Here is a 17313-nt window from a genome sequence, read left to right on the forward strand (position 1 = left end):
CCTGGTCTGCATGACATGAAACCTATCCATGCTTCCTAAGTTAAGGGTTATCAAGGGTTAATGGACACTTCCAGTACAAGCAGAAGTACTATGATTGACTGCTACAGCCTGACTGCCAGGTTAAATACCCCTTGGTGCACAGGTAAGAATCCAATTTGAACCACAGGCAAGTCAGGGCTGTAAATTAAATGGTGCACTGGATAGGAGACAACAAACACAGCCATGAGAATAACTGTGGATCCACAACAACAGATAATACACAATAAACAAGGAACCCAAATGCACACAAACAAAAGACAACAGCCAACTGACAAGAAGGAATAAGAACAATAACAAGAATGAGGATGAATATTCTAATAATAATGTCCTTTCCAGGATGCCAATGTGGATGAGCCTGGAACAGGCGAGTAGATAATGCTGGGTATGTACTGGTGTGAAGGTCAAGCAACAAAGGCATGAGACAGCCCTTCATCACAACATTGCAACCAGCAATGGCTTCTGGAGTCGCTCCACCCTGGGCTGGTACAGTCTGTCCTCCCTGAAGTTCCCCCTTCGTTCACCTGGTGAAGAGCCTGGGATCCCTGCCAGGTGGCCGAGGCCCACATTTTCAAGAAACAACAGGATGCAATTTTATTTTCTCTTATTAAACTATCACACAAGCCAGACGGGCTGAATGGCCTCTTGTTTAAAGCCTTTCAGACAGTATGTTCTTATGTCAGTATACTGTGGCTTTCCATTGGGGAAGAGAACGACAGTCAGACAGGTACTTCTCGAACTGATTTTACAAAATGGGGTTAAGCTTAGGTTTAAGAAAACTATGGGAATCTAATGAAGAAACTTTCTGTACTTCCAGCTGATACGATCTTCTAAGCGGAGTAACCAGAGAACGGAGCTGCTAAACTCTAACTGAGCGCAGAGCAATCCCGGGCTGGAGCAGCTGGTTGTGCCAAATACGGACCGGAGAGGAAAACACGACTTTCGATACGCACTGAAAATACAAGAAAAGAAGAAAACCAAAGATGTGACATATAGGAAACTGATCTCTGTTTAAAAGAGCATTCCTGGTATGCTAGCACCTCACAGATTTGAGCCTTCCTCAAAGTTCTGCTTCTCCTACTCTCTGTTGCCTTGGGATGCCCTTTACAGGGCTTTTGTTTAGGGACCCAGCTTTTATCAGAATAAAGTACCGACACGCAGCGCAGGCAACGTGCACATAGTTTCCATTAGAACAACAGCACCGATTAAAAAATAGGTTTGTTGCGATCTTAATCTTGGGGATCAGATTTTGTGCAGCTGTGTTCTCCTTCTCCCGATCCGTATCTGGTTGCGTTTGGACCCAGATGGATTTAAACTTGAACAGCGCAGAGGGCTCGGCTGCAGGCCTTTGAGGGTGGACAGAACCTGGAGCAGCTCTCGGAAACGCACCCCAGCTGCACCAGGGGGGCTTGGGTAAGAAAGGGAGGCACTTGTTAAGGCTCTGCTCGGGAAAAAAAAAAGTGGCATATCAGCAGAATATCAGCGCTGTAATTTCATGGAATTTTTAGAAACTTACACAAATATTGATACACCTGCAGCATGGGAAGGAAAATATTCTTTTTCGAATGACGGCCTTTTTCTCCTACAGTACTGTATGTGCACTAAAATGAAAAAATAATGAAATAATAAGAAGAATAACACTGAAAATGGGTGGTGTGGATTTGACACTGAGAGCTCGGGAATAAAACCCTCTTTCAGATGAACCTTCGGTTAATTAACACATGCACTGGAGGCCACAACTAACGCTTGGTAGGAGCCACTCTGATCGGCAATGTCACAGATCGACAGGCTCCCTCTCTGTGGATATATTGCAGAACAGAGCAAGCCCAGCAGACTGGGGAAGCTGTATATGTTTATGTGGTACACAACCAAGAAGCCCACGAGGCAACCTGATACAAGAAATCTCAAAGACTTTGATAAAGTCAGCCCAGAGGACATGATCAGTATAAACAGAAACTCAAACCAGAGAGTACAAGTAGAAAACATGTGGAAGTACATTTAATACAGAGAAGAGGAGGCATTTCTTTACACAAAGAGTTGTGGGAGTGTGGCAAAAGCTACCCAGTCAGGTGATTGAAGCAAATACCTTGGCTTTCTTCAAGAAACAGCAGTATGAGATCAATGGATCAATCAGCTACTGACTACCAAACGGGCTAAATGGGCCCATGGAGTAAGAATTGCTCTTATGACCCCAGGAAAGACAAATCTGAAAAAAAATCAAAGTTTACTGAGGGGGAGATGGTAGGGGGTTGTTTCAGCTTGAAACCCTGGATGTGATCAGTTAATCATGTCACAACAAGAGTGGGGGCCATTTATAAAATCCAGATCACTCGTATCTGTGTGCGTACGCTGCAAAGCATACCCAAGCAACTTAGGAATAAATTAAAGTGAGTGTCACTCTTTCAGTTTCCCAGGCTCCCAATCACTCTGGGGTACAACGAAACCCACACACATTAGTTTCAATAAATAAACTGATCAGGCTCATTCCAGTGGCTCAGAATCCTGCACTGAAAAGGCCCATAGCAACACTTACACCAGTGGATTATAGAAGGAACAAAACCATTTTGAAAAAAAATGGATTGATTGGAAGTAGAAAGCAACAGGAGTATTAAAAGATGAGGAAGCTGATATTCTATTTAAAGGCCACTGTTGAAATTGACTTCATCATCATCATTGCTAGCAGAGCTTAACCTGGGCTTCATGTCTATATGTCACAGCTTGTAACTCAGACAAGAGGGAGGAGGTAGTGGAATAAAAGGAAGGATACAAATGATAAGAGGCCACTCAGCCCATTTCATATCTATATTGATCGTAGCTTATTAGTCTGCCCATTTCATAAAGGGAGTTTCTTGAAGTATAGACTTCAACCATGCCACACTCCCACTACCCTTTGTGTAAAGAACTGTCCCCTGTACTCAATTCTAAATGCACTTCTGCAAAGTGTCTACTGGTGTCCTGTTTGGAAAGTCTGTTTGGTTAACTATCTAAATTCCCCTAAGGCTTTTGAATACTGGTGACAAGTCTCATAATCTTCTTTCTTCAAGACAAAACAGGTTCAGTTCCTTCAGTCTGTCAGGATAGGACAATCCCTTAAGAATCAGAATGTACAGTATCTAGTTGCTTTTCTGTGGACTGATTCCAGTGTAACATCCCTTGATTTGAATTCTGCACTTCTACTGTATATATTTACAAAACTTTTTAATTGCTTCAATAGATGTCTAGATGATGTTAATTCCAAATCTCTTCCATGAGCATCCTCTTCTAGCTAAGCTCATCTAGCGGAGTGGTGTGTAACAAGTACTACAAGGGAAAGGGAGAGGGAGAGGCACAGAAGAGGCTGCTTCCACAGAAAGCACATCACAGAAAAACATGTCTGTGTAAGGCAGACCACAGTGGAAGAAGCCCAGAGCACTGACAGAAGGCAGGGGGGAGGCAGAGAGCTAAAAATGAAGACAGGAGACAGAAAATGAAGTAATCTAAAAATGGAAATAGCAAAAAAGAGGAGAAAGGCTTCTCCTACAAGAGTTGACTTCTACAAGCTCAGGCAAAACAGCACCGAGACTCAGCCATGCTGAGGAAGCCGATGCTGGCTTTTCACTAGAAACAGCTAGAAGATCCTCCAATCAGGACAGGAGGCACTTCTCTACACATAGCTTGATGGGAAGCTACCCAGCCAACTTGTTGAAGCTAAAACACTGGCTTCTTTCAAAAACTGGATGGGTAAGATCCTTGGATCAATTAACTACTAACTACCAAATGGGAAAGACAGTCCAAATGGCCTCCTTGCACTTGTAATGTCTCCAGGTTCTTCTGAATGAAGGAGCAGAGAAGGAGACAGGAATGGGAGATGCCACACTCTGCAGTACAGTGCGGCCGGGGCAGAGAAGGAACAGCGACAGCAGGAGGATAAAGCTGAAGGAAGGAGAGAGACGGGAAAGGGGGAGAGACATCAGCGAAGGACACGCAGCTGGGTGTGCCTACTGCAAGTAACCACATTTTTGCCAGTTTCACAGCGGGGAGAAGTTGTTTGCATCCCGAAGCACCTCTAGTTGTTGTTCAGGACTGCTGTGCGTGAGAAAGTGGACGTGTGTGCCCCGTCGACAGAGCACTGGAGGACAGGAAGGCGATTGCTCTCAAGCCCTTCCGGCCTTGTCCTTTCTGGGAGGGACAGGAAAGGACACAGCAACACTCGAAGCAATGGCAGGAAGTCATATGAAGCCCCCGGGGACCTGGAGGAAGCAGTAGCGGCCATTAGTGACCAGACCAGACAGCTGCGTGTCTCACCAGGGAGCAAGCAGAAAAGAATCCTTTCACATTGTGCGGCATCTCACCACAACAATAGAATCGGACTTGAAAGGGCTCGGTAGAGCTGCAACTTTAAACTGGTAAGAGACTGAATTCAAGATTCAGGAGCCCTGCGTGGAACTGCAATTACTTTCCATGAAACATGAGTGTATGTAGGACTTGCTGTGTTTCTAACCGTTTGTCCTCTCTCCTTTTGCAGCATTAAGAACCAAAAAACAAACCAATTCCTCACTGAATTATAGTCAAACAGCAATCTGACTGCCTGTGGATATCAATCTTTCTCAAGCCTCTGCAGGAAGCAAGCTGCTTCTGCCTCTTGTTTAAAGAAACATTCACACCTGGGCCAGACCGCCTAGTTCAGATTGTTTCCATAGTCATTGCCCAGGGAAGGATTTGAGCGGGGACACAAATCAAAAGGTCAGAGATCTCTCCTCGTGCTAAATCAGCACTTCCCTAACGACGTGTCAGGATGTCGTCAGGTCTATTGCTCGTTACGGCGCTTTGCTGATCTTGGCTTGGGACAGGCCAGGATTCAGCTGAACTGACTTCCTCGCTCTCAGGTGCTGGGGAGGGAAAAACACATCCCCTGCAGCCTCGGCGACAGGCCAGAGAGAGCTCAGCCGGTCCTCGGGGGCCCACAGGCCGGCCCGGGGACCAGAGCCAGGCAGGAGAGGAGCAGGCAGCTCCTCTCTCCGGAAGGGCCAGTGTGAGGGAGGGGAGGCCTGCACTGGGCGGAACTTGTACATTAAGACCACGCCTGTCCTGGTCTTCGGTGCTTCTACAGAGGACCAGTTGAACTGCATCATCCAGCCACACAGAGGGGTAAATCAGGTACTATTCCCTTTTAAAACACCAGAAATATTACAGGTAAGAGGAAACCAATCAGCCCATCTCTTCTTATACCCACTAGGTTAAAGTAAGGCAGCAAGCCTGGTTTAAAGTTGAAGGGCAGAAAGGAAACTAGACCCCCAAAAAAGCAATTGGTAACTAACAGCCTGCATCAGACACAGAGAAAAGTCAAGTTTCAACAAAAACAGGGATCAATGATTGGAAGGCCTCTCTTAAACACTGTCCATGGGAGTACTAGCAAAGTGAAACAAATGCAGAAGTGTTCAAGGGGAAACTAAGTGGAAGAGCATTTAAAACCAAGAGCAAGAGGTATTTCCTTACACAAATGGTTGTGGAAGTGTGGAACAAGTCACCTAGCCACATTGTTAAAGCTGACAGAAACAGCTGGATGAGATAGTGCCATTTCACAGGCCTTGTTGGACTGGTCAGCAGATCTCAGAGGCCGTAAACACTTCCTCCAGGAAAGTTGAACAGTCATTACCAATGCACACCACAATCACCATTTAGATCCAACGGAGTCTCAACAGGATGAAACCAAGCAGATTGTGTGTTTTCTTCTGTGAAATATGTACCACAGGTGTAATTTTCCCACAACCACCCCTGTCGGCACTGAATGCCATATAAAAGCCATACCACACCAAGCCTAACCACGCGATTTGATGCCTACATGTGCCACATCATGCCATGCTGCTCATTCCAATCCATGCCATGCCAACCTGTGGCAGACAAAACTACGCCAAACAATACCAGGCCATACTAAGCCACGGTGTTCCAAGCTGCGAGAGACCAAGCGATGCAATGCCAACACATATGCCACACCAGGCCATAACACATTTAACAAGCAAACAAGCTTCAGATTGAAAGGCCTCCTCTGGCTTGAACCCGTCTTACATTCAGAAAGGCAGAGAGCTGTGACTGGGGCAAATACGCCAGTTATTTGGAAGTCAATGGCGAAGTGTGTCGCACTGAAAAGTATAGTAAAGTACAGTGAAACCGCAGTAAGAGTATGGTAAAGCATAGATAGTGCAGTAAAGCATGGCACCAACTATTTGAAACTGGTACACAAAAACATGGTACAATACAAGCAATACTAGGGTCATGGAATCATCTGTGAAAATGGCATGCAAATTCACCATGGCAAACGTGCAGCAGAGAAGTTAAAACGTTGCCAGGGCTGGCCCCTTTCTGAGCAGTGTTGTATTTAAGACTTGCTTTTATGTTTTGGAAACTCTCCCCTCTCCTCACCCTTCATTTCCCTAACCCCGGTCTTGGTTTACGACAGCCGTGCCAGTCCAGGCTTGGCACGGGACTGGGTTACTGAGCATTGCAGACACATGGCGACCACATGTGCAGGGTACATTACAGAGATTTCCAATATATCTTTTTCCCTAAAAGCCCATATTGCAACAATGTCTCAGTGTCACTCTGATGTCCTCAGGCAACCCCTTTGACTTGGAATCTTAACGCGAAATATTCTGCTTCGCCACAATGGTCTCCCAAAATGTGCACACACTTTGTGTGCAGTACAGTAAATCCGCTTCAATTTCCATGAATAAGAAATTAGAAGAATGAGAAGCAGAGAGCGATTAACAGCCGATCCTTTTTAAAAAACTGCATCACATTACACAGGGCAGTTTGCATCTCCTTGCACAGTCATACAGTGATGTAACTGCTTCTGCTATGAATGCTTCTTTATCTTTTAACTTATCTGGTTTCTGTCTTGATCACACTATATAATCACAGTCGGCAGCAGGCATAGGAACAGGTCCGCATTCCCTTATTGACCAGCACTTTTCTGCAAAAATGTGCCTAATGAAAAATGGAGATCATAGACTTAATAACTTTACACACAGTGCAGGGTTTTAATTTTTCAGTAATAGTAGAAAAGCCTGCTCTAATGTACACTAAAAAGCAATAACTGTGTTGAGAAAATCACAATAACATTTTGTAACATCATAGGTTGTCCAAAAGACAACATATTGTCTATATTTTCATCGAAGATTTCCATCTACTGTAGATTTCCCTAACCAAGTCATTATAAGTTGATTTCTTCCATGTTAAGAATACTTAATATTCTGATAGAAATGAATATATGACTCCACTTCTCTGCTTTGATTATTTAAAAGATAGTTTTGATTAGTTTAAAGATATCGCCTTTTGTGTTTTCTCTGGGTAGTATCTTTAGTTTTTAGTGACTCTTTGGAAAACATGTGAGTCACTGACCATGAACATGAACACAAAGCCTGTGTAAGAATATTGGAACGGTGGACATGAGGAGACCATCTGGGTATCCTGCTCTCTGTCCCAGGGATCTCTTCACGGAGGGTCCCAGGGTGGTTCGCTCCCACAACATCGGTTGACGCTTGTAGCAATGTCCCCGAAATGTCACTCATACAGTACTTCTGGAAAGGGTCTCCGGCTCTGTCATTGATGTGGAAACTGTGCAGTAGGCAGCGCAGGCAAGGGGTGGCTTTGATCTGATTTTTCTGCACTGCAGCGGAGCAACCCTCAAAGTGCCTATAAATTATGCATGAGGAAGTTGAAATTTGAAAAAGACAATCCCTCTCCTGCCTTAACAAGCTGGGGACTGACAGAGCCAGTGTTTTCAAGTGGGCTGCTTGCCTTGATATATTTGTCAAACTCCAGTTGAGCTGAGATATTTACCATAAATAAACTCCAAGCCGTTTTGTTGTCTCAACCATGTGGCTGCCGTGATCCTGCTAAGTATTCCCATATGTGTGGCATGTTTCACTTCATTTTACTTTTTGAGTAATCTGTTTCCATTAAAACACCCCCAAATAAGCTCGGTCCTTCAAATAAAAAAAAAACAGTTTTCTTTTAATTGATGCTTGACTTTCTCAGTGTAGTGTAATGGCTGAGAAGCAGCTCCTACAGTTCTGTACAGCTGACTCCATCTTCATGAAAGCTCTTTTTTATCCTGCTTTCCCTAGTGCCAGCTCTGGGCATACAGAGGTGCTGCCTCCTGTCCTATAGACAGCAGACATCTTCCATTTGCCTGATACAGAAAGCTCCCACTTCCAGCTTTTGTCATTGTTGCCGGACCAATTGTCTTCCATCAACTGGTCAGGTGACGGACAGCAGCAGCTTATTCCCCCAGAGGTTTCTGGGAAACATGGTCCAGACAAAGTTGCCATCTTGTCTGGACTGTCTGTGCTCTTACAATAAGTGGAAGGTCGGCTGTGCAGTGTGACAAATGCAACTCAATACAATGTGGGTCAGTTGGTTAAGCCTATATGTGGCATGTCTGGGGTCTGGATCATTGTGCTAGCTCACTGTGACTTGGATTTCCTAAGATGCCAAGTGTAACAGGCTCTGAGCTCTGAGTAAGCGAAGTGACACCACACCCCTCTGAAATCTAGACAGTGTAGAGAATCCCAGAATCCAAGAATCCCAGCAGGGGCAGGGAGAGCTACCTTCCTCACACCAGCACAGCTAGCTGGGACCCGCCAGGGGCGGGGATGGGATTATTCAGCTAGACATCTCTTCGCATCCGGCATGCCTGCAGTGATGTAAAAGAGACAGGCACTGCTCCAGCTGTCGACTGTAACTCTCCTGTCAGAAAGCATGTCTGCATTCTCCTTCGGCAGTACAAAAGTGGCTGGTATGAGCTGAGGCGTAAAAGAACATGAGGGCATGAAAAAGGTGACAGATGAGAGGTGACCATCTGTCTCATCTAGCCCATGGGGTAGTTAGGAGCAAAATGATCCGAGGATCTCATCCAGTTGGTTCATGAAAGAAGACAGCGTATCAGGTAAAGGCTTCAAAAACATGGCTAGGTAGCGTGTTCCACACTCTAAACATGTGCCTCCTGTCCTGTCAGTTTTAAGAGTACTCTGTGCTAAAGTGCTGCTTTGGAAGATGTGACTAATGAGCACTGTGCTGAAACCCAAACCTACTGGCCTTCAGACACGAGTGTGTTCTGCTTGTGTAGAGTTTTTTATGCAGCTGGTGATCCACACTGATTGTGTCTCTGAAGTGCAACCTGTTCCACTGCCCTGCTGCTTGACAACAGGAGATCCTCAGCCTCTTCGCCATTTTGTTCTTTAGTGTCAATGCTAGAACATGGACGCTGACAGCACTGTGTAGTCAGGCGCCATTCATTTACTGTACACAGACTATAGCTGTAATGGATGTAATTACAAATCTTTTTTTAATTCTATTACTGTCCTAGCTACCTAGCCATACTTTATTTTCGCCATGCACCGGTGACAGAAGAAAGTCATTCAGACCAGATCTTTTTTGTGGTGTTGCTGTATGAAGGACTGAGGGGAGCACTAGAGCTCTATCTTCTTCTCCACCTCAACAGCATGTTTCATGTTGTCCATCTTTGGAATAAACATTTCACTGCAAGCAAGCAGGATCAGGGACATAATCTGACACCTCTTGTGTCTCCTGGCCCCTGACCTCACCAATCGGTCAAACACAATGACTGCATCCCTGCAAGCATCCCATAATGTCCAGGAGGCAAGAGGGCCTCTGGGACACCTTATTGGGGTGGGATAAAGGAAAATAAACACTGACTCTGTATTACATAGTTTAATAATGGTATTTTTATGCTCCATGTAATATACAGAAAAACAGACCTGAGGAACAGGATGTGGAGCCTCCTGCTTTACTGCCCTGCTGCTGCGCTGCACACGCTGCCGGTGCAGATTGTAGCACTGAATACAGTGGGCGCACAACCGCAGCGGAACACAGGCGTCAGGTGTGTGTGAAGAAACAAGTCAAAAGCGCAGCTGGTGGAGATCTGCCATAACCATCTTGAGCTGATGTGAAAAGTTACAACTCATGTTACAGCACTGGCTCATGTCTTTTTCCTACGAAGGACCAGTGGGACTTCTAAGGACATGTAGAGGGCACTATACTGAGTGTCTAAGGACATCTGAGTGCCAGAGCTATCAGGGAGAGAGCGTCTATTGGCTTGGAGCTGCAAAACACGATACACGACTGTGTTTTGTAATAAGCCTCTCATGTACAGTACATCACTGCTCCTAGACTAGGGAAAGGGGAACGATTTGAAACTTGTTTGCGAGGACAAGGTCAGAAGACCCAGTGGAATTGAGCATGTCACTTTCCTGGGCAGCCTCTGACAGCACCCACCCATTTGTGTTTAAAAGGGGAAAGGAGGATTTGGTTGGGTGAGGAAGACAGGACACTAATCTGCCTTTGATTTTTTGCCATTACTCACATCTGCACTGCATCTCCACAGGGGGAGAGACTAAAATTGTCCAGGGAAATGTTGCGTCCTTCAAAAGAAAAGGAGAGAACACAACCGAGCCAGCTCTTGTGCCCCGAGGTGTATCACGTGGCCTCTGTGTGGTTCTGTTTAAAAACAGACAGGTGTAGGCAGTGGCTTGTCTCTTCTGGGAAGATTAGGAATAGACTAATGAGCCAGTGTTCTGGGGAGGTCAATCCTAGCAAACTTTTGTATCCCCAAGAAGCCCTGGACAGCACAGGCAGTTCTACAGAACAGCCAGGTTGGCCTCCATTCATGTCAACAACAGAACCCTTCTTTCCAAACAGGGATTAGATCCAACAGCTTCATGCAAGACCCACGCTGCTCCATTCACATCTGGGCACAGGCTAAAGAAGCACAAGCAGATTGGGATGACAATCTTCTGCTTTCTATTATCTAAAGGAAAAATTCCGGTCTTCCGCCAGACACATCTCTCCCTGCTCCTTTATCCAGTCCCCCTTAATCAACATCATGTTACTTTACAAACCAAGTAGCTGACCCATACAGGGGTTAACATCTGCAAGATGAGGTGCCAGAAACATGGACTGATTAAGTAGTTGTTCGGGGAATGGGAAAAGAAAGCTGTCTTAAGCGTAACAATGGCAGATTCCAGGTCAGGGATTCTAGTTGTGAGGAGAGATCCTGTAAGTTCCACACTGGGAGGCATGGAGAAGCCGCAGAACACTGCGACAGGTTAGAACAACAGACTGGCCCAGACCAGCCTGAGCTCGTTCGACTCCTGGTGGCATCGGCAAGCACAGGAAGTGAAGCTGTCGTCCAGAAAAGGCAGTCCTTGTATCCAAGGTGATTCTGGGAAGTGCGAATTGTGCAAGTACTGACTGATCTCAGTTCAAAACAGACAGGTGTAGTCTGAGGGCCCAGTCTATGGTATGGATTAGAAATTAATTCATAAACCAATCTACTCCTGAAGACATCAGTGATGTTTTTAGTCAGGTTCAACAGCTTTACTGCAACATCTGACTAAAAACTCTAGAAGAGCAGCTCTCTTCGGGGCCAGATGTGTGAAGCATGGTTCTAGAGCAAAGGTTCTCTAGGGCTAAGAGGGCAAAGCAAGGTTCTAGTTTTGGTACATTATTATTAACGTTTCCTTTATTCGGCTCAAGGCAGTCTTGGGCAGAGCACTTTATTCTATAATCAGTTCTGAATTACAGCATCCTGGCTCTGTAAACCAATCAGTCAATCCAGTATACTGAAAATTGATTTTTTTCATAACCATGTCGTATTCTGGAAGGTTCTAATCAGCAGCTTTTTAATTTGACACAGCAAAAAGTCACCAGTGATAACACGAAGCAATCGAGCAACGGGAAGGAATGAGAGACTACTGCTACCCTTGTACGTTTGATGACCATGGCTCGTTGTTATTCCTTGATTTTACCAGGTAAGTCAACTGGAAAAAAAAATCTCGTTTACGATGACCTGGAGACCCATTTATACAGGGAGGCATTTGCTGGAGCAACGTGAGCGAAATACCTTACCCAAGGACGCAACATCAGCGTCTCGGCTGGGATCTGAACTGCTGACCTCTCAGGTCGGGAATCCTAACCCCTGCTTCACACTGCTGCCTACAGCCCAGGGCAAAAGGTGAAGGAAGAAAGACAACCGCCGACGCAAAACACTGATCTACTGTACGCTCTGCTCAAGGACCACTGAAATTAATGAGCCTTTTCTTCCAGCTCGTGCTGTTTCGAATTCTCTTGTCTCATCTATCCCTGACTAATCTGCTGTCCCTCGACCCCCTGCACATGCACAGGCACAGGAAGAGCTCCAGATGCCTTCCCGACCAGCATGGTGTCCCTTTGAGCAAGCAAAGTACAAAATGCCTGTATTAACTGTATTGACTGTATTGAAAAAATGCTACAACATGTACAGGAAAGCCCTGTTGCTGACAGAGGTCCAAATGATGTAATAACTGGAATAACTTCATGCTGCAGCAGTGGTGTTGCAATTGCTTCTGCAACCGAGGAGACAGAGACAGAGCTCTCCCTGAAGCACCTGACTAGCTCCCACTGCAGTCAAAACCATTCGGCTGTTTCGTATTTGGGGTTCGTGATGGGAAAAAAACTCTCGGCAAATAAACTCTGCAAATAAATGAAAAACAAAACCGTCTTTCTCAATATCTGGCTTAAAGAACATGGCAGGTGCCGTCTCCCTGTGCCTCCGGGGCGGGCGACTCACCACCAGCTCTGAGAAGCGGGCGTGCAGCTCGTCGGCAGGGGGCATGGGGACGGTGAACTCCAGGAGCTGCAGGGGCACGTTGTCCTTCAGGTTGATCTCTGGGGGCTCGCTGCTGCCGAAACAGCACAGGAGCCCCAGAACGGGGCGCGTCCGCTTCCGGGGGGGCATCCTCTCTGCCAGGCCTGCTATCTAGGGGGCATGATCTGCAAGAGAAGCCATCAACCAATTAATCAATTTATCAATCAATCAATCAACACGATAGCTACAGTATGCAGCAGCCCTCACATGATCACATGACAGGGGGTGTTACATTGCAGATTTAAATGGATTTAGCTCTGTACAGAACTTGTCACTCCTGAGTCTGGGTAGAATTAGTAATTGAACAAGGATAGAATTGCTTGCATTCCTAGAGTACTTTTCACCCTGCATGATCTCACAGCACTTCACATCCAGGAGGGTACCCGTTTCACCCATCACTGAAGTGCAACCCCAGCTGGGTGACATACAGCACTCATTCTGCACCAGGATCCCCACCTGGGCGATACACTGCACTCATTCTGCACCAGCAGCCCCACCTGGGCGATACACTGCACTCATTCTGCACCAGGATCTCCACCTGTGCGATACACTGCACTCATTCTGCACCAAGATCTCCACCTGGGCGATACACTGCACTCATTCTGCACCAGGATCCCCACCTGGGCGATACACTGCACTCATTCTGCACCAGGATCTCCACCTGTGCGATACACTGCACTCATTCTGCACCAAGATCTCCACCTGGGCGATACACTGCACTCATTCTGCACCAGGATCTCCACCTGGGTGATACACTGCACTCATTCTGCACCAGGATCTCCACCTGGGCGATACACTGCACTCATTCTGCACCAGGATCCCCACCTGGGCGATACACTGCACTCATTCTGCACCAGGATCTCCACCTGGGCGATACACTGCACTCATTCTGCACCAGGATCCCCACCTGGGCGATACACTGCACTCATTCTGCACCAGGATCTCCACCTGGGCGATACACTGCACTCATTCTGCACCAGGATCCCCACCTGGGCGATACACTGCACTCATTCTGCACCAGGATCCCCACCTGGGCGATACACTGCACTCATTCAGCACCAGGATCTCCACCTGGGCGATACACTGCACTCATTCTGCACCAGGATCCCCACCTGGGCGATACACTGCACTCATTCAGCACCAGGATCTCCACCTGGGCGATACACTGCACTCATTCTGCACCAGCAACCCCACATGAGTGACACACAGTGACCATTCTGTACAGCAGATCAAGAGTAGAAGTCACAAAATTGTTTGACCAGATGAGTTAAAGATGTCATTTAGGGAAGCCAGTGCAAGCCCAGTGTGGAATTTACCCAGACACAATGTCCCCTACTCTTTCGGTATAAACAGGGCTATGGGATCGTTAATCCCGTTAAAGGTCACAGTAACTCAATATGACAACTCAACAAAAAGAATGTGTACATGTTTAAGTACTACAACTCCTCGAAGGCCCTGATACTGCACATGCAAGTCAACAGACTTCTTCAGAAACAACAGTGAAACATGAACCACAGGACACAGCAGACGCTATGTGAAAGTTCATAGAGAAAGGATAATAGGAGGCACTTCTTTACACAAAGGGTTGTGGGCATCTGGAACAAGCTACCTAACCATGTGTTTGGAGCTGATATCCTGGCTTTTGAGGTGGCAAGGTGGGTGCAGTTGTTAGCATTGACTCACAACCCTGGGGCCCCGGGTTCCATTCCAAAACTGCGGTGCTACTGTATCTGCATGGAGTTTGTATGTTCCAGTTCACAGCGTTTTCTCTGGGTTCTCTGGCTTCCTCTCACAGACGAAAAGACATGCTGAGAGGTTAACTGACTTCTGGGAAAACTGGCCCTGGTGTGAGTGTGTGTGTTTGTGTCTCTGTGTGCCCTGAGATGGACTGGTGTCCCATCCAGGGTGTATCCTGCCTTGCACCCTTTGCTTGCTGGGATAGACTCCAGCTCCCCCGAGACCCTGTATTGGATAAGGCGGTTAGAAAATGAATGGGTGGATATCCTGGATTCTTTCAGAAAACAGCTGGCTGATCTGATCTTCAGGTCAATCAGCTTCTAGTGAGCAAATGAGTTAGAGTCCTCTCTCCTGGTACCATTCTTATAATAATAATTGCTTACACTTATATAGCACTTTTCTGGACACTCCACTCAAAGCGCTTTACAGGTAATGGGGACTCCCCTCCACCACTACCAGTGTGCAGCCCCACCTGGATGATGCGACGGCAGTCATAGTGCACCAGTACACTCACCACACACCAGATATTAGTGGGGAGGAGAACAGAGTGATGAAGCCAGATTCTTATGTATACTTGCCATTCATTTTTCTGAAATCCCAACGTAATTTTATGACAGCGAATGAAGGCAGAATAAGCTTTATTGACTTACATTAACGCACCTGCACTATAAAATCTGTTTTTTTCAACTCAAGTAAAGGAAGAAAATGAATAACTCTTACTGATTTGAAACAAAAGCCTTTAAATGCTTAAAAACGTCTCATGCCAGCATGAGTCCTGGCACTGGCTGGCATGCCTAGGCATTATGCCCTCCCGTCAACTCTGCCCGTATCGGCTCAACAATGGCACAAGGGGGAGCGCAGAGTGGCAGGGGTGCCCAGAAACAGAGGAACTGACAGAGCCACCAGGAGCAAACAGCACTGCTGACAAAGAGAAGCTGTTCCAGGCTCAGACAGCTCCCCTCAGGCCCTCCTGGGACGACATCGCTGCTGCAGAGTGCTTCAGTCCATGTTTAAAGATCCCACAGCCCCTTGAAAAGCAAAACAAAACTTGCAACAACCTCGCTTCCCTCTCAGTGTGTCGGGTCACGTGTCACATATGCCGTGTTTGTGAACACTCTGTTTTTTTTTAAAAGATTTTGCAAATCTGCAAATGCTCCTGTGTGGGGGACTCGGAGAATTCGGGGCGAGTCAAGGTGGAGCATGAGCCCGCAGGGTCCTTTGACTCTGAGGGCACTCCCACAAGACAATGGACTCTGTCCGGTGTTGCCAGGGCAATGGCAGAGGACATCTTCTGCATGTCTTGGCCAGGGTGAAGTGGCACATGCGACAGTGCTGACAGAGACGGGTACCAAAGGATGTGTTTCTCCACCTTCCCTCCCCCTCTCCTCTCAGCCCCAGAAAGGGTTTAAGGCTCTGCATGGTCACTTCTGTGGCCGCCCTCTGCCCCGACGCAGAGACGGAGAGCTCAGCCATGTTTGTTTTTCTGGGTTGCAGCGGGCCGAGAGCCGGGCGCAGGAGAGGGTACGCATCTGTGCCACCCTCCCCGTGGAGCACAGTCAGAGGAACAGCAGGGCTGTAAGGGCAGGTGGGTAGACACGACCGCTGGAAGGTAGACAACTTTGGGACCTCAACTTGCTTTCTACAGCAATCAGCCAGGTGTCCAGGCCCTGGTTCTGGAGGACCTCGTGTGCCTTCAAGCTATCACAGTATCTTAAAAAATCAGCACTTGAAGAGCCGGGAGTTAAGAAGACAAGACAGGGTATCAAGGAGAGAAGGCCATTCAGCCCATCGAAGCCCTTATACTTTCTGTTGTTCTCACCTTCTTAAACTCAGTATTTGAGGGAATTGGTCAGAAAATGAATGCTCAATGCTCATTCAGAATTGGCTGTTCAAAACCTTTTCTGTTCTAGCATTATGATAAATAGCAGTGTTTTAAACACTCTTGAAATGTAGCTTTGATGAGGCAGAGATCCACAGACGGTAATCACAAGGGACTGGAACTGGAGAGCTGCTCTGGTGATCTTCGAAGTTGCCTGCTTTATCGTGCAGCGTTGGTAATATTCTTTTTCTGTGCAGATCAGCCCCAGCCTGGAGGGTTCTGGAGTGCAGCAGTGGCTTTCAGCAGCAATCCCAAACAAGACAGCACACTCCTCAGTATAACAGCAACTCCGGGCCTGTGTGAGGCCAGAGCCGAGCTGCCCAGGACTGTGCCAAGAGACAGGGCCTTGACATCACAACGAGAGGCCCACACAGGATACTGTGCATGGGAGAAGCACTGATTGCCCTTCCTGTCTTAATTAGAAGTTTCATCTTTGAACAAAATCAGGCAATCAGTAAAGTTTTTGGTACGACACTCTGTATACAGGATCCCATTAGGATCACACATCATGTTCATGCCAACACATGGCAAATCCCTGAAGCACAGATGACAACAGAGATCATGCCATGACCTTCAAATGCTGATGGACATTATTTCAATTGGCTTCACTAGGGCCATTATATGCTACTGTAATTGCTATAATTCCAAGCAACTACTAAATTCTGTATTCTCTCCAGCAGACAAAGATCTCATGAGTCACGGAATTTCACCATTCTGCTTCAACAATTTCAGCCCAGGTAGGGCTGCTGGTATAGCAAGTGCAGAATGCCTGCTGTATGTTGCCCTTGAGTAGCTTTACGCAAGTTGTGGATGAACCACAGAATAACCCTGCCCTCTACAGAGGAAGGAGGCAAGTCATAGCTCTTTCTCTCTCCCTGAAATCACTTCTTTCTCCCTGTGCGCTGTAGCATCGGGGAGCTGTCCAGACTTACAGCAAACAGCAGCCTCCTCTGGTCACTCACAATCAAAATTCCCA

At 46.7% G+C, this 17313-nt stretch overlaps 1 protein-coding gene across 2 annotated transcripts in view; it reads right to left on the reverse strand.

Annotated features, from left to right (window-relative positions):
• daam2 (dishevelled associated activator of morphogenesis 2) overlaps positions 1 to 17313 on the reverse strand; it is a 121613-nt gene that overhangs the window by 64016 nt on the left and 40284 nt on the right. For both annotated transcript variants that reach the window (XM_088907593.1, XM_088907584.1), the window contains exon 2: positions 12644 to 12846. In XM_088907593.1, coding sequence (XP_088763719.1) covers positions 12644 to 12811 — 168 coding nt within the window. In that variant the 5' untranslated portion in view covers positions 12812 to 12846. The remainder of the gene's footprint in view (positions 1 to 12643; positions 12847 to 17313) is intronic.

Source organism: Atractosteus spatula, chromosome 2 (assembly GCF_055471065.1).
Source record: "Atractosteus spatula isolate fAtrSpa1 chromosome 2, fAtrSpa1.hap1, whole genome shotgun sequence".
Taxonomy (NCBI): Eukaryota; Metazoa; Chordata; class Actinopteri; order Semionotiformes; family Lepisosteidae; genus Atractosteus; species Atractosteus spatula.